Here is a 25,376-nt window from a genome sequence, read left to right as displayed (position 1 = left end):
AGCCAATTTAATTCTTTCATGGGCTCAAATGCAACATGAATTTCTAAAGAAATATTTTTCCATAGGAAGAACAAACCAATTTAGGCGTGCTATCACGAGCTTCTCCCAATCTGACGGGGAAGAATTTCATGAAACTTGAGAAAAATTTAGAGACTTACTCCGAAAATGCCCGCATCATCAAATACCCAAATGGCAATTAGTGCAATGCTTTTATGACGGACTATCCGAACGAAATCGTCAAATGGTTGATGCTTCTTGTGGGGGAACTTTCATGCTTAAGAGTGAGCATGAGGCATGGCAGATGTTTGAAAACCTTAATGAAAATTCTCTTCACCATGCCTCCTCCGCTCGTCAAGCACCCCCGAGTTCTCAAAGAAAAGGGACCATATATGAAGTTAGCCAGTCCATAGGTCTATCTGACAAAGTAGATGCACTGTCCCGCAAATTGGACCAGCTAATGTCTAGAGAACAGCTTCCAAACTTTCACCAAGCACAAGTATGTACTCTCTGTTCTAGTCCATCTCACACTGTCTTTGAGTGTCCTTCGGCAGCACAATTTCCCGAATTTGTGCAAGAACAAGTAAATGCTGCCCAAACACAATTCCGACCGGGTAATGACCCATTTTCCAATACTTATAACCCGGGGTGGCGCAACCATCCAAACTTCTCCTGGAAGCAGCAGACTCCCAATACTTCCCAACCTTATTCCCAAAACTTCCAACCATTTCAGAATGTGCATCCCTACCGTCCCTCGACTCAATTTCAACATGTCCCTCCTTCAGCACCCCAAAAAAACACAGCTTTTGAGGAAAAAGTGTTGAACTCCCTTCAAGGTTTGGAAACCATTACACAATTGGTGCACTCTCACACACAATCTATCGCCAAGCTAGAATCCCAAATGGGGCAACTAGCTAATGCACTGAATAAAAGAGAGGAAGGCAAGCTTCCAAGCCAACCAGTGAGTAACCCGAGAGGGCAATACATGGCTCAAGAGACTCAACCGAATGATGTTCACCATGAACAAGCCAATGCCATGACCACCTTAAGAAGCGGACGCATAGTAGATAATAAGGTTGGAGAAAATGAACATAAAGAAAATGAAGATAAGAATATGACTGTGCCTAAAGAGAACGCGAACTCGTCTGTGTCGCCATCTAGTCCAGTATCGACCACACCGTTTACACTGAAGGCTCCTTTCCCCCAGTGTCTGAATACACCTTCTGCCTTTGGCAAGAAAGGAACTTCGTTGGAAGAAATAATGGAGGTATTCAAACAAGTCAAAATCAACCTCCCTCTCCTTGATGCTATAAAACAAGTTCCATCTTATGCCAAATTTCTTAAAGACCTTTGTACACAGAAACGAAAATCTAGGACACATGTGCCTAAAAAGGTCTTCCTGACTGAACAAGTGAGCTCCATCCTTCAGCACAAAATCCCTCCTAAGTTCAAAGATCCTGGAGCCCCTACCATCTCTTGTGTGGTGGGAGACAATCCTATTGATCGAGCATTATTAGATCTAGGGGCGAGTGTTAACCTCCTTCCTTATTCAGTCTACGAAAAGTTCGGATTAGGTGAATTGAAGCCTACCTCGGTGTCCCTACAGTTGGCTGATCGATCTGTTAAAATACCACGAGGAACAATTGAAGATGTCCTAGTCAAGGTCGACAAATTTTATTTCCCAGTCGATTTTATCGTTCTTGATATGGAACCTATGCCCAATCTCAAGAAACAGATCCCCATGATTCTTGGTCGTCCCTTTCTAGCTACAGCCAATGCATATATTAACTGTAGAACGGGGGTGATGGATATATCCTTTGGGAACATGAAAGTCAAACTGAATGTATTCCACGCCTTCGATCAACCCGCAAGGGAAGATGAGTGTTTTCTAGTAGACAAATTGGATGATCTTGTAGAAGAAGCCCTTCCCTATATTCTGGCAGATGACCCTCTGGAAGCATGTCTAGCCCATTTTGACATTGATAATCTTGATTTAAACAATGCCATAAAAGAAGTCAATGTCCTACTTGACAATCCGTCTCTCACAAATTCTCATCCTTGGCATGTCCGATATGAACCTCTTCCTACTCTTTCTAGTACACTACAGTGCCCCTCCATCGAGTCCCCTCCCAAACTTGAGTTAAAACCACTTCCGGTAACCCTTAAGTATGCTTTTCTTGGACCCGAAGATACCCTACCTGTAATCATCGCAGCTGACCTATCTGACAAACAGGAGAGTCAACTTTTGAGTGTACTCGAAGAACACAAACATGCAATTGGATGGTCTGTAACTGATCTAAAGGGGATTGACCCATCTATTTGCATGCATCGCATTCACCTAGAAGAAAATGCAAAACCAACCCGTGAAATGCAAAGGAGACTTAACCCTAACATTAAAGAGGTGGTCAAGAAAGAAGTAGTAAAGTTGCTAGATGCTGGAATCATTTATCCTATCTCTGATAGCAACTGGGTGAGTCCGACTCAAGTAGTACCAAAGAAGTCGGGCATTACTGTGGTTGAAAATGCAGAAGGAGAATTAATGCCTACACGCACGACCACTAGCTGGCGTGTTTGCATCGACTATAGAAAGCTTAACTCCATGACTAGGAAGGATCATTTTCCTTTGCCATTTATTGACCAAATATTGGAAAGATTAGCCGGTCAGGGTTTCTACTGTTTCTTAGATGGTTATTCTGGATATAACCAAGTGGCCGTGTATCCTGATGATCAAGAGAAAACCACTTTCACATGTCCATTCGGAACATTTGCATATAGAAGAATGCCATTTGGACTATGCAATGCACCTGCGACATTTCAACGATGCATGATGGCAATTTTTTCCGACATGGTAGAAAAATTTCTGGAAGTATTCATGAATGATTTTTCAGTTTTTGGCCCCTCATTCGATGATTGTCTCAGTAATTTAGCCCTGGTTCTGAAAAGATGTAAGGAAACCAATCTAGTGCTAAGTTGGGAAAAGAGCCATTTTATGGTTCAAGAGGGAATAGTTTTGGGACACATTGTGTCCAAAAGAGGGATTGAAGTAGATAAAGCTAAAGTTGATCTTATTTCTAATCTTCCTCCACCCAAATCTGTGAAACAAATTCGTTCTTTTCTTGGCCATGCTGGATTTTACCGTCGCTTCATTAAAGACTTTAGCAAAATCTCGAGGCCCTTGTGCAATCTCCTTGCCAAGGATACACCCTTTGTTTTTGATGAAGCATGTAAAGAGGCCTTTGAAAAACTCCGATCTAAGTTGTCTACAGCACCCATCATACAACCTCCCAATTGGACCCTTCCATTCGAACTTATGTGTGATGCTTCTGACTATGCCATTGGGGCAGTTTTAGGACAACGAGTAGAAAAGCTACCTCACGTCATCTACTACGCTAGTAAAACACTCTCAGATGCACAATTGAATTATACCACTACTGAGAAAGAATTACTAGCTGTAGTATTTGCCCTGGATAAGTTTCGGTCCTATCTCTTAGGGTCCAAAGTTATTGTGTTCACTGATCATTCTGCTCTCCGGTACCTCCTTTCAAAGAAAGACACCAAGCCTCGCCTAATTCGATGGATCCTATTATTACAGGAATTCAATCTAGAAATTCGTGATAAGAAAGGCACCACAAACGTTGTAGCAGACCATTTGTCTAGGATCGTTCTCGAACCTCCTCATAACATTTCACCACTTCATGACTCCTTTCCCGATGAACAATTGTTTGAGGTACAACAAATGAAAACACCTTGGTTCGCTAACATAGTGAACTATCTTGCCATAGGACAAATTCTCGATCACTGGTCCAAGCAGGACAAGGATCGATTCTTTTCGCAAGTTAAGTTCTACTTTTGGGATGATCCTGATCTATTTAAGTACTGCCCAGATCAAGTAATCCGTCGATGTGTGCCGGAATGTGAATTTCAGAGTATTCTTAATTTTTGTCATACCCAAGCCTGCGGAGGACATTTTGGTGGTAGAAAAACTGCAGCTAAAGTCTTACAGAGTGGATTTTATTGGCCTTCCTTGTTTAAGGATGCTCACAAATTTTGACAAACTTGTGAGCGATGCCAGCGAATGGGTACAATCACCCATAGAGATATGATGCCACTTAACCCCATTTTAATTATAGAAATTTTTGATGTATGGGGTATTGACTTCATGGGCCCTTTTCCGCGTTCTTTTGGTTTTGAGTACATTCTTGTCGGGGTTGACTATGTTTCAAAGTGGGTAGAAGCAGTTGCCACTAGGAGTAACGATCACAAGGTTGTGGTTAAGTTCTTACAAACAAACATATTTAGTCGCTTTGGCATACCCCGAGCTATCATTAGTGATGGGGGATCACATTTCTGCAACCGATTTTTTGAAGCTTTGATTCGAAAATATTCAATCACCCACAAAGTTGCCACCCCGTACCATCCCCAAACAAGCGGACAAGTTGAAGTTTCTAATAGGGAGATAAAACACATCTTAGAGAAAACAATACGCCCTGATAGGAAGGATTGGTCTCAAAGATTAAATGATTCTCTCTGGGCTTATCGTACTGCCTATAAGACTCCTATTGGCATGTCTCCTTATCGACTGATTTTTGGAAAAGCTTGCCATTTACCCGTAGAACTCGAGCATAGAGCTTTTTGGGCCATTAAAAAGTTTAACTTTGATATGGTTGCAGCTGGTTCTAACCGGAAACTTCAACTTAATGAGCTTGAAGAGTTACGCAATGAAGCGTATGAAAATGCCAAAATATACAAGGCAAGGACTAAGGCTTTTCATGACAAATACATTAACCGCAAGTCTTTCGAGCCTAATCAAAAGGTTTGGTTATTCAATTCTAAATTGCGTCTCTTTCCTGGTAAACTTCGCTCTAGGTGGGATGGTCCCTTCTTAGTTAAGAAAGTTTTTTCTCATGGGGCAGTAGAAATTCAAAACCTCAGTGATGGTCGTATCCTAAACGTCAATGGTCAAAGATTGAAACCTTATATAGAATGTGTTGCAGATGGACAGTTGATTGAATCCCTTGATTTAATGGATCCTATTTATCGGGATGAATAAGGATGTACTGTGTCTGGCTGAAGACATTAAACTTAGCGCTTGTTGGGAGGCAACCCAATTTCCATAGATTATTTTTGCACATTTTCTTGTCATATTTTTTTCAGGAGTCCTCATATTACTGATGCAACTAAGGTACAATGTTTCTATCCTCCATATGCATCATATTTTCGTCCAAAATAAAAAAATATATAAAACAATAAAAATAATAATATAATATTCAAAAAAAATTCATCAAAAAAAAACATTGAGGACAATGTCTGATCTAAGTCGGGGGGTATAGGATTCGAATTTTTGAATTTTTGAAGAAATTTTTCGCATTTTTAATAAGTTTTTTGAATTTTTTAAAAAAAATAATAAAAAAAAAACTAATTTCTATGCCTTAGTGCTGACATGATAAACACACAAAGTATATAAAATCTAATAAGCCCAATGACTAGTCAGGAGTAAGTCAATTTGAGTTCTTTTTAAAAGTTCTTTTAGCGAGTTGTAAGATAATTTTTACTTTGGAATATCACAACACACATGGCCTGCACTTCTAAGGGTTAGGTTCAACATTATGTTGTTAAAGTCTGGTAGCAATCTTGAGTCCTGATGAATCATACCTATCTAATTCACTATTAAAAAAAAAAAAAAGAGAAGTGAATTTAGTCAGGTACATCGAAAAGGGCTACCTATTGTCAAAGGTCAGCGGACTTGTGATGATGAACCCGAGCATAGGTTCGTAGGGGAGTCTTGATGCCCAACACCTTATGCCATCTGGCGTGGGAGTGTTGACTGAGTGCTCGCTACATGGAGGAATCATTACAAGAGTAAAAGTGCATAATTTATTTATAAATACAAAATCAAAAAAAAAAATCAAGTGCATAAAAAAAATAAAGAAAGAGAAAATAATATTGACCTTGAAAAAGACGATAGTGTGAAAGCCATCGTTGTAAAAATTCGAGTAAACTGGAATATTACAGATAAAGCCCATGAGGTATTAAAGTAAACATCCACAACTCTCGAAATTCTGCAAGATAGGATGATTTTGAATCAGTGATTAGGTCATATCTGACCAATTCTTGGAAACTACCAGCTTAGCAGTATTTTGGAGATCTAAAGCCTTAGCTTGTGTATGGTCCAGATATCACCAAGCACCTAAGTATAAATAAGTCTTACAACTCTCTAACGGAAAACTTAATAACTTCAACTTAAGTTGCATACTGACCTAGGATTTGGGCTGACTTAGTAATTAAAACTTTGTGTGCTTTTGAAATTCTTGGCATTAATGCATTTGAAATTAGATTTTATAAATCAATAAAATAAATTCTTTCGACTGCAGTTTGTGGGTATCTGAGCCGGAAACCCTCACGAGACAAAACTCGTCTACTAGGGCCACCTAGGGGTTTAAAGCCTTATTGCATACGGTAAATGCAATCGCGATTCCTGCGAAAGTGAGTTAGCTTTTATTTTGCTTGAGGACTAGCAAAATATAGGTTGGGGGGTGTGATAAGTGCTAAATAATACATAAATTAATATCTTATTCATAGCACTTATCATTATTTTAATTCACATATTTTGTAAATTCAACTAAAAATTTGTGTTACCTTCATCATTGCATTTTAATTAGAATTAATTCAAGTTTGATTATTTTTATTGATCAAATCTAATCTATGCAGGTCGAGTCAAGCTCAATAAGATAAAACCTAAATATATACTGCATCATTTCATAATTTCACATCCTCCGGAGTCGACTCCAAGAACTTTCTTCCAAAACCCAGCGATTCCCATTAATTCCCATCTTCACCTAATTCTCTTCCCACACTTTTTCCATCATTTATTTCTCGAATCTCAAAGTAAATCATCTATTCATCTATAATTGCACAGATCTCAGAGGAATCTAGTCATTGGCCTCTTTCCAGCCGAATAGGATTAATTCCCATCTTCAAAATAGAGCCAAGACCCCCTCCTCCGCATGATCCCAACGTCCCACGAACAGAACCAAGCCAATCGTCAAAGATCTCTTCCGGCTCTTCTCCCGTATCCAAACAAAATCCCATGAACCCAGCAACCGTATTCATCCTCATCTCCCGTTTGCATATGCTGTGATTCTCCCCTGTTTCACGTACATCCCGTTCGTGAGTTCCTTCCAGAACAGCCGAGATCCTGTTCCGCTTATCCCTTCCCTTCCGGATGAGAACCAGGAACCATACTTCATCCGGATTTGCTCCCAGCATCTTCAACGTCCGTTTTCTTCTTCCGGGATCTTCTCACACACCCAAATCCGAACCACCTTATCCCGGCATCCTCATTCCTCTTCCGAACCAGTTATTCTCCCCTGTTCCACGTCCACGTTTGACCCCGGATCCCATCTTTCCCGTGATCAACTTCATCCCAGAACAAACTTCCTCCTCTTCCGGATTCCTCCCATCCGCGTGTCTTCCCTCTTCCGAACCAAGCCATCAGCTTCATCCGCATCCCCTGTTTCACGCTCAATCCATTCATGGCCAGCCGTTCCCAAGCTTCACGGAAGTTTCATCTAAACTGCCAGACGAATCCCATGATTTTTTCCCACGCGTCTGGTTCACTTCCCCTGTTCCCAGCTGTCAGCCGAGACCCCAAACTTCTCTCTGTTTCGGAACCAACTCCCATCCCGCTTGTGATTCCCTGCATCCCAAAGCAGAATCCCATAATCCACGGGATGAACCCAAATCCAATTCTTCCAGCATCTCCTCTCAGCCGAGAACACCACCCCCTGATCCCAGCCTCAAAACAGATTTCATCCTTATTCCACGGATCTCCCAGCTCATCCCCTGCTCACAGATCCAACCAACTAGCCGACTTCATCCCATCCTAGCTCCCATTCGTCCTCATCACCCCCTGCAGCCGAAGATCAAACAACAGACTTCCGGATCAACTACCAGCTCACCTTCCTCTGCTTCGGAATCAAATCCCAACAGCATACCAACTCTCGGATCAGCTCCAAATCTCAGCGAAGTCAGCACCCATGACGCGTCCGAGTAATCCGCGATTCAACTCCATCCGCAAGAGAGCTTCGTGAGGCTATAAAAGGAGAAGACTCCTCTTCATTGGGGTAGCTATCAATCTCTCGGAGGCAAGTCCCACGGGAAGAAGAAGAGGAAACAGGGGAGGGAGTGAGCCACGGGAACATGAGAGAATAAAAAATAAGAGGAGAGAGAAGAGTTTTGTTATTTTGGGAATATTTCAAAGAAAGAAATCATGAAGGAAGAGATGGGAGCCTGCTGCTGTGCTGCTGCTGCCGTCTCCAACTCCATGCAGGGCTGATCTCTTCTCCAGGGCCGGATGTAGCCCTAACAAAGGGCCAAGGGTTTTTATATTTTTAATTTCTATTCTTGGAGTTGTATAAATCTTATTCTGCTTCTAATGAATATTTTATTTCATCTCATATTTAATTTCTGTGATTTTAAATATGAAGTTTATACAACTGCTCTTCATGATCATTGAAGTAAAAATAAGATAGTTCATGCTTAAGGAAGATGCGATGTGCTACCACCTTAGATTAGGGTAGACATTTCATGCTAAACTAAAGATGGATTATGCCTAAATTACTTCTGTGAAATTTTATTCGAATGCTTATTAGGCTTGTAGCCAATTTGCATGTTAATCCAAGAATAAATTAAAATATAAATAACCCTTGTTCCGATGTTAGTGGTGAATTCCTTGCCTTAGGTTTCCCCCAAACTGATATCTTTTTAATTGCATTTTGCTTTATTAAAATTCCTTAGTTTAATTTTCTTCACCAACTCTTCCTTTTTAAATATTTTATTTTTTTAAAAAGAAAAACAACTATACCCCAATCCCTGTGGATCGATACCCGTAATCACTATCCTACCAGATACGTGCTATTGCGTGGTCTTTAAAGTTGACTATCAGGCACCCAGTGCCTACGTGGGGGCCACATGAGGGAAAAAATACGAGGCTCCCCTGCCAAATATTGTCCGATTCTGGGACTTCACGCAAGCGTCCTTCACCCTTCTCCGATTTTCTTTTCCATCCAAAACGCATCTATAGGATTTGAAAACACCAGCCTCATATGCCCAGGCTCTAGAACGAGTCTTTCCGATGTGGAACTATTGGGCCTCACACCCTTTCCACCATCGGACAAGACTCGTCTTCAGTTATGGTACCAAAATATCACGTCCCCGCCTGCGCGAGGCACGTGAGGCACCCAGTGCCCACGTGGGGGCCACATGAGGGGGGAACACAGGGCTCCCCTACCAGATATTGTCCGGTTACGGGGCTTCACGCAAGCGTCCTTCATCCCTCCTCGATTTTGTTTTCCACCCAAAACGCATCTGCAGGATTTGGAAATACCTGCTTCATATGCCCAGTTTCTGGAACGAGTCTTTCTGATGTGGGACTATTGGGCCTCACACCCTTCCCACCATTGGACAAGAGCCGTCCTCGGCTCTGATACCAAATGTGCCTCACGTGCCCTGCGCAGGCGGGGACATGACATTTAGTATCAGAGCCGAGGACGACTCTTGTACGATGGTGGGAAGGGTGTGAGGCCCAATAGTTCCACATCGGAAAGATTCGTTACAGAGTCTGGGCATATGAGACGGGTGTCTCCATATCATGTAGATACGTTTTGGGAGAAAAACAAAACCGGAGAGGGGCGAAGAACGCTTGCGTGAAGCCTTGGAACCGGACAATATCTGGCAAGGGAGCCCCGTGTTTCTCCCCTCATGTGGCTCCCACGTGAGCACTGGGTGCCTCACGTGCCTCGTGGCGTAATATTTGGTATCAGGTGTGAGGCCCAATAATTTCACATTGGAAAGACTCGTTCCAGAGCATGGGCACATGAGGCGGGTGTTTTCAAATCCTGTAGACGTGTTTTGGGTGGAAAACAAAACTGGGAAGGGATGAAAGATGCTTGCGTGAAGCCCTGGAACCGGACAATATCTAGCAGGGAAGCCCTGTGTTTTCCCTCTCATGTGGCCCCCACGTGGGCACTGGGTGCCGCACATGCCCCGCGGAGGCGGGGGCGTGACATTTTGGTATCAGAGCCGAGAACGACTCTTGTCCGGTGGTGGGAAGGATGTGAGGCCCAATAGTCCCACATCATAAAAACTCATTCCAAAGCCTGGGCATATGAGGCGGGTATCTCCAAATCCTGCAGACGCGTTTTGGGTGGAAAACAAAATCGGGGAGGGGTGAAGGACGCTTGCGTGAAGCCCCGGAACCAGACAATATCTGACAGGGGAGCCCCGTGTTCCCTCCTCATGGGGCCCCCATGTGGGTGGCATTGGGTGCCTCACATGCCCCGCGTAGGCGGGGGCGTGACATTAGGGGGGCTTCTTAGTCGAAGCATGGTCTCATCTTTTCTGACTCTACTTGTCACCTCTAACTTCTATTATCTCGGGATGTCTCAATGGGTTTATTCAAAGAACACCTCAATCAAGCATCCAAGTTTATGCTAAAACGACTTCTCAACAAATTTACGCACTATAAACTATGTGGCAGATTTTTATTGGCTATACAGCAACAGGCATTCAAATCCCAACTCCACGACATAGGGTCCCCCTTCATCCAAACTTGGCTGGCTTTGCATTCAAGGAGGGCTAAGCATAAACCTTCCCAAGCAGCAGTTAGCTCGGCAAACGGAACCGAGCATTTAGGCAGCTTGCGACAACATGCATGAATGAGGTGACCAAGACCATCAAGAGGAATGATATCCGGCACCAGCTTCATGTCCTCTCACTGAATTATCAAAATTCACCATCAATGCACCCAAGAGAGGGGATAACAAAGTAACCAAAGTTTGCCGTCTTAGTACGAAACTCCGTACTGGTTCCACACTAGTATAGTGTCGGTACGATACGGTACGGAGTTTTTTGGCGTACCGAGTATTGTGGTTCAAATTTGCCATTTTGTCCTCCATTACGGACACCGAGTATCAATACGCCATCCGTACCGGATACCAATACCGAACAGATACAATACGGTACACTTCATACCGTCTGGTTCGGACCGACACGATATATCTTGCAAGTAACTAATATTGGAAGACTCCCTATTAAGATTACTCTAATACATAGAAGAGGTACCGAAGGTGGATATCTGCTGGTTCGAAATAAGATCTCTGAGTTTTTCTTACCACTTCTTTGGGCGAAGAGACCAAACCTTGCAAGATTCCTTCATTTCTGCACTTCCAAATGAACCCAGTCAAATAGGGCAGCTTTTAACATTTTACAATTAATTATTTTATTTCTATTTTATATTATTAGCAATATTTTTCCAACAATATTCCCCTCATATTTCTCAAAAATCTTATTCTCTTGTGCACTTAAAAAAAAAAAAATTGTTACAAGGCCATAGCAGGGTACCAGAAAAGAGCTCTACTTAGAGCTGTCATGGCATGTCCCATGGGATGAGGGACTGGTGTTCCATGCCTCCAGACAATCTCGTCAATTGCACTAATCTCAACGTCCGGTTAGGCCATCATGCCGGTGCTAGCCAATCGTGACCATCCATGTTTAGCGCAATGACCGGGATTAAGTGGCGGCTACATAATTTGCGATCGATGTGCCGCGGTGGGCTTGCTCTATTACGAAACTTGACGGCAGGAATGCTCTCATTCATATCCGTAGAAGGCTCGCACGCTATTTTTACCGGTCTCACGGAAGGGAAAAGAAGCTGGAGTTGGCTTCCTCTCTCTTCCTCCAATAGAGAGATGGGAATCCCTTCCGAGATGGGAGACGCCTGGGCGAACAAGAAGAGATCTTTCGTGGTCGCATCGCCAAATGAACAGTCCGAGAACTCTGTCCGAGGTACAACTTTTCCAAATTTCCTTGTTCTTTTTTACCCCTTAACGAGCAGATGTCATTTGCCTTCTTCCCTCTGACTAAATTTTGGATTTGGTAGGAGAAATACGGGTCTCAATTGAAGAATCCATGCTTGATTCCGTCAAAATTTTGATCCCAGAACTGATGCAATCTTCTGTTCTGATTACTTTAAATTTAGAACATACTCTTAGATTATCGAAGGTGTGATGTCTGAAAAGAAAAGAAATGTTTAAATTAATTCTGTTTATAAATTGATGTTTGAAATTGGATCTTCTTGCTCTGATTTGTTTTGCTTGGAAAAATCCATAAACTCTTTCCTTGTTAATAGCAAACCCCTTATATATATATATATATATATATATATTTGTTTTTTCCTTGTCAACTGTACTGTGCTAGGTTATATGACTGATAGAACCCATTGCTTCTGTAATCCTACTTCATGTTATGCTTTATTTTTTTCCTAAATATGTTCTGTTAATTTGAGACGATCAAACAGCAAGAAATTTTTAGGGTAACCAAATGATTAGTAATACACCTGCTAAATTCCATACAGATTAGACCAGCAAATTAGGCTTTTGACACCGCCAGCAAGCTTTCATCTTAAATCTAGTAAATCCTTTTCTATCCAACTGCACAAAAGAAGCCGGGATTTAATCTTTTTCGCTGGCTGCCATGCTCATATGGTGATGATGGATTGCTAATGAAATTTTGTATGGAGTTTATTTCATTGATGAAACTTTCAAAAAAATATTATTTGAAGAAATTTCCTGTTAATGGCATTCTAGTTCCGCAATCTAGTTTTGCCACAATATAGTATTCTCTTTGTCTATGTTCTGATTCTCGCATACACAGTTTTCATGTCAAATTCTGTTATGAATACCTTCTTATTTATTTTGTACAATGTTCCTTTTTTGTGGGAGGAAACCAGGGTTCTATGTATAATCAAAATAATTTTGTACTATCAGTTAGACTATTGTAAATCTTAATCAATTACTTGTGCCCCTGCTCCCTGATTGTGCTCCTAAGGATTTAATTTTATGGATGTGATGAAGATTGCTGCCTTTCTTAAATGAAAGGGTCCTTTATACTGTTGTTTCCTGAATTCAGACACCAATGCTTTTACTTACTTTTGTTGTTGTTGACATCTCTCCTGCTTCATCATGGATTCTTTGTTCTGTTTGGGTTTATACTTCACTGGGTATTTATCCCTGTGGATTTCTTGACTTCTGCAAAATACCTTTTTCCTTTTTTTCTTTCTTGATTATAATGACATTTCTTCAATCTATTGCTTTATAATAATTTTAAATGTTTGAGTATTACAAGAAGGGCATCCTTTATATTACTTATACGATGCATAGTAATTCTTAATGCTAATTCTTCTTGCACCATACAGATTGCTACTTACTAATTTACTTTTTTTTTGTTTATTTTTGTGATTCTTGTATGCAGAAGCAGTTCAGGCTGCATTTAAAACAGCTGTAATATCTGGTGCTGTTGCTGCAGTGCCAACGGTGTGTTTTCTATTCCATTTCATTTTATTTCTTCAGTATTTTGAACCTTTTCCTTCTATTTCTAGTTATTTGTGGATATTGAATTGTATTATAAAGTTGCAATCTTTGCATAAGTTATGTAGTATTTATTTTTAGAGGATGTTCTTTCCATTTGTCATCATTAAAAAAAAATCTATATAGTGAGAGAGAATTTACTTGAGCCATTCAAGTTCTTTATTACATTAACATTGTTACTGTTAAAAAAGATTTCATTTGATCCAAAATTTATTGTTTCTTTCCCTCTCCTTTCAGTTTCCTAATTCATTTACATTTTGCAGTTGATTGGCTGCCGTGTCATTCCTTGGGCTAAAGCTAACCTCAATCATACTGCACAAGCGCTCATCATATCAGCAGGTACTATGCAATGAGGAAACTTATTTTTGCTGGTGGTTTAATCTTTATTTTAACATAAAACTGTAATGCAAATAAAAAAGGGCATCCTAGTGCTCAAGGCTTCTCCCATTGCGGGGTCCGTGAAGGGTCAGATGTACACAACTTTACCTTTGGATGCAAAGAGGCTATTTTCGTGTTTCAAACTCATGATACCCAGGCCATGATGGAGCAACCTTACCATTGCGTCAAGGGCCGATGTAATACAAATGCTGCAACTTAATATGAATCTATGTTTTACTATGTGATGTGGAGGAAGTGGTAGTGGTGATGTTTTATGTGGTTGTTTTAACTAATACATTCGAATAAGTGCATCACATAATAAGAATACAACATTCCTGTGAATATCTCTTACATGATGCAAGGTTTTAGGAAGTATGGTAAGTGATATAAAGTTTCAACTGCAGAACAATTTATGATGTGAACTGCTTCATGATTGTGTTTGTTTTTTGCTATAGATTTGTGGGATCCAAATGTTTAGGATGATTCACTTCACTATTTATCGGGCTGGTGCTACCAGTTTAATTTGATGGTGGAGTTACTTATATGACAGATCAAATATTCTTTTGGAAAAATTGTGATCCTAGGAGAGTCTATATAAAGTAAATCATAAGAAAAGTAAATATAGTCTATAGAAAGTAGACTATAAGAAAATTAAATCTGCCTCTCCTGCATAGGAAATAAGGCATTTAAAAAAATGAAATAATATTTAACAAAATTTGATGCAATTATTTTTTTTATTTTAAACAAGTATAAGCTGGAATGTCTAAAATCATATGCAAATGCCTATTAGGACAAAACGCCTGGTTTACATGATTAAACTATTAGGATAAAAAATCTGGTTTACATGATTAAACTTTAGTTTGTACTATTTCTATACTAGTATTAGCTAACATAAAAAAGTTTTGTTTGATACTAGCATATACATACATATACATGTACATAAACGTACATACATACGCACATACACACAAATATATATATATATATATTCATCCTAAATAATAAGTTAAAGAGAAATAAAATTATCAGTGCCCATAATCTCTAAATAAAGATCCAAATTTTGGGTCTTTGCTCTATAGGTCTTCATTAAATTTGTTTTTTCTTTTAGCTTCCTTAAGTTGAAGATTATGGTGTTTACATCAGTACTATGTGTGGTTTTTGATGTTAAACATCGTTATAACATTTTATGCACTAAGTGTTTGTGATATTTACCAAGTCAATCTACTCTTTAACTTCAAAGCTTAGATGACTTATCTTGTCGTTCTGATTTCAACCAGTTTTTTTGACCGTTTTGTGTTATTCCTCCAACATTTGAAAGGCATCTCTATCTTATTTCTTTTCTTAACCTTTTCAACATTTGTTGCTCAAGGTAGTTTTTTCTACATGCATCATTGAATCTCCTTGTGTCAACCTTTTCACTTGATATATTACTCTCTGTTGCCATTAGGGGTGGCAATCAGATCGGGTCAGACATAAACAGGTCGGGTCAGATCCAGGTCGGGTCAGAAAATTATAAACCTAAACCTGATCTGTTTATTAAACAGGTCAGGAATTACAACCTGAACCCGATCTGTTTAATAAATAGGTCACCTGACACGACCCGTTTAAGAAAAGGAAAGGGCGGAGGAATGGGAGGGGAAAAGACTCGAGAGAGAGAGAGAGGTGGGAGGGTAAAGGAAAAAAAAATTTACATGCTCATCTTCCCCGATCGGCCTCCCTCGCCACAGCTGCGCCCGAGCCGCCAACTCGCACCGCCCGCGGCCTCCGCCTTGCCGCGCCGCCACCAGAGCTTCACCGGTCGAACCATTGCCTCGAGATCTGTCACGACCGCCGTTGTGCCACCGTTGCTCATCTTCCTCGATCGGCCTTCCTCGCCGCAGCTGCGCCCGAGCCGCCACCCTGCACCGCTCGCGGCCTCCGCCTTGCCGCGTCGCCGCCGGAGCTTCACCGATCGAACCACCGCCTCGAGATCTGCTGCTATCGCCGCTGTGCCGCTGTTGCAGCGCTGCACCGAGCTGCCTCCGTCGAGCGCCGCTGCTTCTGCCGCTTCACCGCTCGGATCTAATGCCACCTCGCGTTTTCGATCGGACGCTCCACCGCCTTATCCGAGTCGCTCGCCGCCCTCACTCCTCCACTCGCCCGTTCGACCACCACCCACAGTGCCGTCCACAACAAGAAAGAGGTGGGGGGTTGGGGTTCTACCGTTCTAGCAAGAAAGAGAGGTGGGGGTCGGGACTCAGAATTTCTTTCGATAGGAGAGGGAGAGGTGGGAGGCCAGGAGGGTTCGACGGAGAGAGAGAGCCATGAAGGCCTAGAGGGTTCGATGGAGAGAGAGATAAGGAGGGTTCCGTCCATCTCATTAATCACGCTGGAGCAGCTAAGGCTAAGCATCGCTTTCCTTTGGGCCGAGGCTTGGGCCGGCCCTGTCTGATCCAACCGGATCCATATATTAAACGGTTTAAACAGGTCAGACATCTAAAATATGTATCTGACTCAATTAACAAACAGGTTAAATAGGTCAATCTCTTTACGACTCGAATCTGTTTAGGCTAAATCCGAACCTGTTTATGGCGAGTCGAACACAAGTCGAGTTGGCGGGTCGGGTCATATTTTGCCACCCTCTAGCTGCCATTGATTCTGGGCTGAGGTCTCAGGTGACCCTGCAGTCGGCTAGAAACGAGTTGAGTAGGTTGGCCGAGGTGTAGGGGGTGGATCTCCTCTGGATATGGTATGCAAAAAGTCCGCTTGTTGGAGACTTTTTGGCAGAGAACCCTCCGATGCCTAAGTCAAAATAGAAAGACAACAGTGTGAAAGGAAGAGAATTTCAGCAGAGTATCTTCTCTAAGAATAATATTGCCTGTGTACCTCAGGTCCCCCCAAGCTCTCCCTTTATATAGGAAAACCCATTTTATCGTTATTTGGCCTGATGTGGCATGCAATTATGGCCAGATAATGACTGGTAGTACGATCGAGGTGTGGGTGTCAGTCTGTGTGGGTGGCGAGCAACGCTAGTGGGGTGCAGGCCATGGTGCTACCACGACTGTGGACTGCCAGGGTTGTCGGTTGTTGGGACTGTCAGTCCTTGTCGACACATGTTGATTGTTCTCCTTGGCTGATGGCTCCTCGGTCGGAACCAAGGTTACTCGCCTCGGTTAATCAGCTCCTCGGCTGGGGCTGAGGTCGCTCACCTCAGGTGGTCAGCTGCTCGACTGGGGCCGGAGTTGTTCTTTTTGGTTTATGTCCGAGGTAAAAGGGGTAGGTTTGGCCCAAGGTCGAGGTATCCAATATTTTCTCCAACACTTTCTCCTCCACTTTTGAGGCCAAGCTGTATCTTAGTTCGGATGATGGAAGTCATGTCATCACCTCGATTGAGGGTCGCGCTTTTATCTGGGGCATTAAATGTGTCGATTAGTCTTCTCAGAGCATCGCCATATCCAAGTTGTCTTAAGGTGTCATCATTGCAGGGTTTTTCTCGAGGCGTTATTAAAGCAGCGATCCGGCGGATCGCTTGTGCCATACCCCGAGCTGACATATGACGTGATCTGCCTGAGTAGCCGAATTGGCGCTTTGATCAGGGCCGTCTGTACCTTTATATAAGGGCATCCCCTCTTAGTTTATACTTCTTGTTTTATCTGTTGCGCCGTCCGTGTGCTCAAGCGTCCATGCTCTTAGGTGGTGCTGCGACAAAATCCTTCGTCTCCGGCTTTAGCATCCCCATGCTCCTCCATTTTCGGTGGGTATTCGCTTCTTTAGCTGCTTGCCCCTTCTTCTTGCTCTTTCTCTGTCTTATGTGTCTCGTCCTTGACTTTTTTCTCGATCTTTTCTTTCATCTTCTTCTTGCCACCATGAGCAGGGTTGAGGTCAATGCTTTGAAGGTCAACCGTCTGACCGCTCTTCTCGAAGTCGGCAGTCGTTGCCTCTGCGTGAGGCTGAGTCCTTATGCAGGAGAAAATGGACCTCATCCGAGCACATCTTGTGCTCCTCGAGTTCACTTTTGAGCTTGCTGGTCTAGGTGACCGGGTGTTGAATCCATATCCTCCTCGGCTCGAATTGTATGAGGAAACTCTACAGGTCGGGTTAAGCCTTCCTCTCCATCCCTTTTTTGTGCAACTAATGAGGTCTTACGACCTCATCCCAACCCAGCGGGTGTCGAACTCCTGGCGGATTTTTGTTGGTTTCCTTTCTCTTTGTCTTCTCTAGGGTATCCAAGCCTCGATCCCCCTCTTTTGGGGATGCTTCACCTTGATGAGGCATCATCGAAATAACTAGTGGTATTTCTTTCCTCGAAAACACTGCGAGCTGCTCCGAGGTACTCCCTCTTCCATCCACGGATGGACCGGGAGGTTTTTCTTTATCCACCTCGAGCAGCCATGGAGGTTTGAGACCGAGTGGAGGATACCTTGGAGCAGTTTGAATTGGCCCCTGAGGTTGTTTGATGATGATCAAAGAGCCTTGGACAAGCTTCTCCAGTCTCGGTCCGAGATTCCTACTCTGCGGGAGTTGCTGTCTGAGGAGACTTTGATTAAAGTCGGCCCGAGTCCAGCTGACCCTCAGAGTGAGTTTCTCCTGAATTTTTTCTATTTTTGCACCTCAGTGTCATTAACTAACTTCATCCTCAGTTTTGCAGCTCTTGCCACCATGAATATCAATCTTGCACTGATTCGTGAGAGGAGAAAGATGAAGAAGAGGTCGGTCACGGCCGTCGAGGGTGACGCCTCTTAAAGAAAAAAAGTCGAGGGGGGAGTCCTAGGCTCCTGCTACTGAAGCTCCTGCCGAGGCCACTTCCGAAGCTTCGGTGCCTACGGTCCCTCTAGAGATGCCTGTACCTCAGGGGGAGATTATAGAGCTCGCAGAGGTCGAGGTTGTTCAGTTGATCAGGTTGGCCTTTTCGGAGGGGGTCGTCCTCGCCCAATCCTGTGCTGCCACCACACCTCCACGCCAACCATCTCCCAAGGTTCGCGCCTTGGGTCGATTGGATCCAGGTCCGTCCGCTTCGGCCAAGGAGGGCCCCTCAGCCTTGGCCCATGCCTCTGGGACCTATATTCTGAAATAGGCGGTCGAAGAGTCCAACTCGGCTCTAGAGTCTCCCGAAGTGGCGAGGAAGCTGGTTCGAGCCATACAACTTCACTCACCTCGGTTGGTTAGCTCCTCGGCCAGGGCTGAGGAGCTCACCTCGGGTCGTCAACTGTTCGGCTGGGGCCGAAGTTGTTCTCCTTGGTTTATGTCCGAGGTAAGAAGGGTAGGTCTGACTCGAGGTCGAGGTGTCCAATATTTTTTCCAATACTCTCCTTTTGTAGAGTTGCTACTGCTCTGATCTGCCCAAACTTGTGATCTTACAAATAACTTTGCTACACATGCTCAGCTGATCATTTGGGACTCAAGTATTATTGTTTGTTCCTCATCATATATTAATAGGTATGCTTTCTTTATGTAAACAATCTTCGGTACCCCTATCACGATTTCCATATAGCTTCAAGACTTGCAATTTTCACCTTGCGTAGAACTTTGTTTTAATCCTGGACTTCTCTATTCTTATAGTCAGCATGTTGAGATTTTTGACATCTCTTGCCACGTTTTGCAACTTTTGGTGGCTTGTCTACCCATGTATTGCTTGCTTTCAGATTTGTGCCTTCAATATTCATGCTTGCATTGTGACTCCATATCTTGCACCTTGTTGGTTTGTTTTAATGATTTTATGCCAATTGACTTTATCTGCTAGCTCAGTTACCGCTGGGCTACATGACTAACTCTGTTAGTATATATATTTTTACATATACCTGTCATAATCTTTTAGGTTTATTGGATTTTGAGTCGTTCATCAAAAAACAAAGCACCTTAAAGCATGCTACTTCTGTGGTCAATGGCTATGCTCTTTATAGCTTCTTTGCTACCATGTCAGCTTGTTTAAGGACCTAGCTTGCTTTTGTACTACTACTCAGCTATTTTGGATTTTTACGATGGTTGTCTTTTCATTAGTGGTTGAGGCCCTGAACATCTTTTCTCCTTGTCTTTGGACTCATTACCTTACCCACTACTTTCTGTAAATTCCCATTTCTCCCTTCTGCAATTATTTACTTTATGGCATGTTCACTTTTCTCTTGGCAAATGCCTAGTGTGATTTTATGGTAGGGTGTTTGCTCTAGTGGTTGGGTTGGGGTATAAGAAGTTAAGAGTTTGTTTTTCTCTTGGCAGTTTTTTAATTTTAGTTTTCAAAATAAAACCGTGGTGTGATATCCAACTTAAGTTTGAGGGTGGGTCTGTAGGAGTATATATGGCAGCCTACTGTATATGACGTGACATAATTTACTTTTCCAATTTGTATATCTTCATTCTTTGCATTCATCAATAAACAGATTTATATTATAGAGTTTGTTTATGGGTTTCATAATGACACTCCTTGCGATGTCTTTCTTAATGTCATTGAGTTCTTTGTGACTTTATCTAGGCTTTATGCTCTCAGGGTTAGTCTATTTATTGCACACAATAAGTTCTCAAGTTTTAGAAATAATCATCTTAAAAGAAAGGAGGATTGAAAAATCGATCATTTTAACAATTAGGTGCTGTTTAATAAAATGAGGGATTGTCTAAAGTAGGATCTAGACTCCTTTCTGAGAGGCAAGGTCAGCTACAGGCGGTCACTCAATCACACCTTCCCTACCAGCCCTTTTCCTGTGCTTTAAAAAAGTTCTCTTTTTCTTGGTCAGAATCACTTCCATAGGTCCATGTCCATCCCCCTTGGATAATTAGTCTTTCCTATTCAAATATATCCTATAACTAAAAAGGGTGTAGTTTAGTAGCTTAATATCTTTCTACCTCTCTCTCAAGAGCATCCTCTTGCTGGACTTCCCGGTTATTGGAGGTCTCTTGCTTTTCATGCCGTCGGGTCAAAGAGGGAGGAGTGAACCATTAAATCCTTGACGATAAATAGGTTTATGAGGCGGATAGGAATGCTTAATCGCGTGCAGTATGAGGTGAACTCAATTATCCATTTCATGGTCCAATCACTAATAGATCTTTTTCTGGAGAAGGGGCACCGTGGAAGGACACTTGAAGTGTTAACATGATAGCATTAAGAAAGTCCTAACTTATTTAAATTTATCAAGAATTGTTGTGTGGATATCTGTAGAGGTATCATGCATGCAAACTGCAAGTGCATTGTTTCTTTTGGTGGGGCAGTAAACAATATTAATCACCCATTGCTTGATTTATCAAAGAAATTTTGGCCACTGTAAAACTTGTGTTTGATTTATCAAGCATCAATACTTGTTTATGGACTGAACTGTCGTTGATTTTTCATGATGTGACACATGGCAATTGTTTACTCCAGCTACAGTAGGAGAGATCTGGGGAAAATAAAGTGCTTCTGGACTCACAGGGTGAACAAATTAATTCGGATTTGACGTAATTATGGAGATTGAAGTACAAGTACTACAGGTTGAGCAAGTAGTTTCTTGATCAAAATCTAAAGCAACTGACTTTCTGTCGTGAAATGCTCAGCCATCTAGTAGCAGGAAACTTTTATCTAGGGTGCTGTATCAACTGACAGTATTATTATTTGATCTGAGCCTGGTTTGAGAACTTTATAGTTGGTATCAATGAATTTTCATGAGCACGTTTCTTGGTCTGTTAAAGTAGTAGCCTTTTTTTCCCTTCTTAATATGCTTAAATTTATTCTTTTGGAAAATGATTTCTTGTCACATCTATGCTTGCTAAATCATAAAGTTTTCACATGAGCAGATAGTAACTTGTGCTTTTCTGTTTGGCAGCTTCCATCGCTGGCTTCTTCATCACAGCCGACAGAACTATTCTACAGAACGCCAGGGAAAATACTATGGGGAAGTATGATAAAACAACTTGATGTGGACCCTCCCTGCTGCAGAAAAGCTTTGATACTATAAGAAGGTTCAACTTATATTCTAAAGAATTGATGCATGAGATTGTCCATGCCCTTCAAGGCCGTTGAGACAAAAGAGAAATAAAGCACGGTTCATGCCTTTCTCCATTTGGGTTCTATTCTATTCATAGCTTTTTTTGAGTTAACTATTCTATCCTCAGCTATTCTATATTTCTATTCATAGCTGTCGTGTAATGTTGCTTAGTGGATATTGCATGAAGCAGTTGCCTGGGGACACTTTTGAGGGTTTCCCCGACTTTGACCTCTGTTTGATTTGCTGCTGTCATATGTGTAACCAAATTGAAAGCTAGTGTGATAAAAACTACATTTTGATGAGGTAAGTGTTATACATTGCCTTATATGACAACCACAGCCTGTTTTCTGACAGAGTAAAATGCTTGTGAATGAGATCCGATGGCTCCCAATGCATCATACTTGTTGCATGATACACTGGAAATTTGATTTCTGTTCTGGGCTTCTACATCCCCTGTCCGATCTTATGCTCCAATTTTCATATATGGTGATCTAAACCACTTCCGAGATAAGTTGGTGCTGCCTGTGTTGGTGCGACATGAGCTCAAGGATTTGGATCGTGTGCCTGATTTCTGTACCACATCTGATAAATATATTTTTGAAGTTCTACTTTTCCCTGTTTAACCAATTCAAAGGCATTTGGCTGTTATAATATAATGTTTAGGTTTTCTCTCTCTCTCCAGCAAATTTGTGGGCCTTACTCCATATGTGATTAGTGTTATCTTTAACTAGCTTTCCCTTCATAAATACATCCTCTTTTCATGAATAAGGAGAGGGGCACCTGTGGTGCATGTAGGGGGGAAAGTGTAAAATCTGCAAGTAATTTGAAATGGGCATGGATGGAGCTGGAAGAAAGGTAAAATTGATTAAAGAAAATATGGAGGAAGTAGTGTTAAGATCCATGCCAGATTTTTTTCCCCCTGTAAAACTGTCTATAACTCATAATTATTGTGCATTAATTTATTTATATGAATTTAATTAGTATAAACTGACTGCCCTAACTCACCCTTTTTAGAATAACATATATGAAAAAGTGCACCGAAACAAAGGTTAGGTAAGGTGTTTATAAATTCACATGATTAATAAATAAAATATTTTTGATCAACTGGGATTTTAGAACTATCCATATTTCTCTCACGGCCTTTGTGCCACAATATCGATGTAAACTACCACAAGTGTTAATACTTAAATATATGACTTGTATTTTTCTTCCTTGAACTCAACCCAAAAAAAAAATCAAAATGATCTATATAAATTATTTTTTAACTGCTATCACTTTATTCATGTATTGCAGAAATTTGGATGGACTTCCCTACCTTGCTCTCAAAAATAATATATATATATATATAATTTATTAATTTTTCTATACTAACATAACATTCGATGGAGATAGAGGCAAGTCAAGCAAAGTCTTGCAGATGTTGGTTAGCTTTCTTGTGTTGTTGAGACAGAAAGCTATAGTATAGCATATGAGAAGTTCAGATTTCTTATTGATCAGCTAATGCTAGTGTTTCATTGCAGCATGCCAAAGGATATCAAAAAAGAGGATGTCATCTTTTGAACATCAAGTCAATATCCACTCTCTTTTTAGTATGTAGAGATTGTGAGAACTTGCTGAAACCTTTTTACCTGGTGTCTACTTTCCATAGTTATTTATTCATCTAGTAGTATGAAGATGAAGATGCAGACCTTGGAGTTCTTGTTGACAGCTTAGCCTTCTTAGTGATCTCATTCCTCGCCCCTCAAGTTTTATGGCTCTGATTCCTTGACACAACTTGATTTCTTAATTTATTTGCAATCAGTTAATACAGTTGCTTTTATGTTATAGACCTTATAAATTTTGTGGGGCTACTTGCTAAATACTTTAGCATCGTTTTTAAGTCATCGGTGGGACAATAGAATCTTCAAATTTTCGCCGTCAATGCATTAATTCCTATTATTTAGGTGTCTCAAGAGTGCTTCATCATGATATTGGCACTGTACATGAAAGTTGTAATCAACCTGTTGTCTCTTAAAGTTCAGATTCCATATGAAGAATGCATTTGTTAATTTGTCCATCATTTGTGGTGTTTCTGTTTTAGATAGTTTGTATTTTTTTTCTTTATGAATCTCTTGATTTACAAATGAATCGTTGCTTAATCTCTTATCATGGTTTTGGAGCAATCCATGCATTCATCATAAATAATGAAGGCCAAGACATGAGATTCATGATTCTTGTTGGAGCATAGCAACCCCTGTGAATATAGCTAGATTTTATTATGAATTCTTTTGGAATTCTTAAGTCCACTGCTACAAATTTGATGTATAACATTGTATTATATGCATTACCAATGTATAAGGGGGTCAAAGTCGCCTTCTTGTACCGTACCGCGTACAAATATGGGTTCGGTGCTGAAATGGCGAACGTTGGTTAGTTTTGTAGATCAAAGCATACATTTAACAGGAGCGATATTATGGTTTTTGCATACAATTAACACTGGTGATATTCTTCATTGGCACAATTTTTATGATTTTTAAAACTTTTTTCGCCAAAAATATTGCAGATCTGTTGATCCCTGCTGCCCCTTTAATGAATTTGGGTTTGTCAATATTTCTTCTCACTAGCCATTTGAACCTTGGTTGCAGCTCAGGCTTTCAGCTAGACTGGGAATCCTCTTAGTTATTGCTTGTGAATACTAGCTGATGTTCTGGTTTCATGTTTCCTTTTGGTGCCTTAGAGAAGGGAGCTTTTAGAATTTGATTATCCGGTTCATTTCTCTTACATATAATAATTTGAGGATTAGGAATGAATCCTGGCTGAAATTATGGTGAAGGTGAGGCTTGAACCCAAGTTGTTGGTGCCAACCCCAAAACCTTTACTTACCAATTGCACTCTAGAATATAGTATGTAGGAACTGCTCATGCAAAATCTTAAAAAGCAAATTTGTTTCCAAGTCGTACCTTCGCCCAAATCATTTTCTATTAAGCTAATCATACCCCCAAAGGTCTAAAATTTGGAATCGAAGGAATTTTTTTTAAATTATATATGATTAATAGTCCATTCATCTGAGAAGGTCGATGGCTAGGGCAGGTTGTTTTTCTTTTGTGATAAACACAATAATAAAGAAAGTAATTGAGACATATCTTGTAAGATATTAATAACAGTTATGTAGATATGAAACACAATTTAAATGTAACAGTTATGTAGATATGAAACACAATTTAAATGTGAAACATACTAGAATAAGGGTGGTTGCAGAAGCATGGTTTCATTGATGGTTTAGTTGGATCGCGTGTCCACCTAAAAGCTTGGGCAAGTTAATTGAGTGGTTATCTGGCCCAAATCAAACCTATCATTCAAGAGTTGATGCGTAGCATATCAGGCATCTTATTTCAGTAGAGCTCATATTTGTAGGTTGGTCCAAATAAGGAAAGCCAAGAGATAGCTCTCTACTTAATTTTGAACTCTAAAGAGTCCAACTCCAATTGAACTAGAACCCTTCATCTATAAAAAAAAAAAGCTCATGGACCAAGTGCACATACAAGGCACAAGCTCTCTGGTCTCTCTTCTCCTTCATCTTTTCACATCTCCTGCCCAGCCGGATCAGCTTCGGCGTTTGGCAAAGTTTTGGCAGCAACAATTACGATTACTAATTTAAATCTTTCTCTCA

At 41.2% G+C, this 25,376-nt stretch overlaps 1 protein-coding gene across 1 annotated transcript; it reads left to right on the top strand.

Annotated features, from left to right (window-relative positions):
* Nucleotides 1-11,555: 11,555 nt before the first annotated feature.
* On the top strand, nt 11,556-22,060 carry LOC103718023 (uncharacterized). The gene is made up of 5 exons (XM_026808823.4): nt 11,556-11,841; nt 13,306-13,367; nt 13,685-13,760; nt 13,841-13,996; nt 21,566-22,060. The coding sequence occupies exons 1-5, from the start codon at nt 11,556-11,558 to the stop codon at nt 21,655-21,657; spliced, it is 672 nt and encodes a 223-aa protein (XP_026664624.3). The 3' UTR covers nt 21,658-22,060.
* The last annotated feature ends 3,316 nt before the right edge of the window (nt 22,061-25,376 follow it).

Source organism: Phoenix dactylifera, chromosome 5 (genome assembly GCF_051530095.1).
Source record: "Phoenix dactylifera cultivar Ajwa chromosome 5, Ajwa_hap1_PhDact_Kaust_v1.1, whole genome shotgun sequence".
Taxonomy (NCBI): Eukaryota; Viridiplantae; Streptophyta; class Magnoliopsida; order Arecales; family Arecaceae; genus Phoenix; species Phoenix dactylifera.
This window is presented reverse-complemented; position numbering and strand designations above follow the sequence as displayed.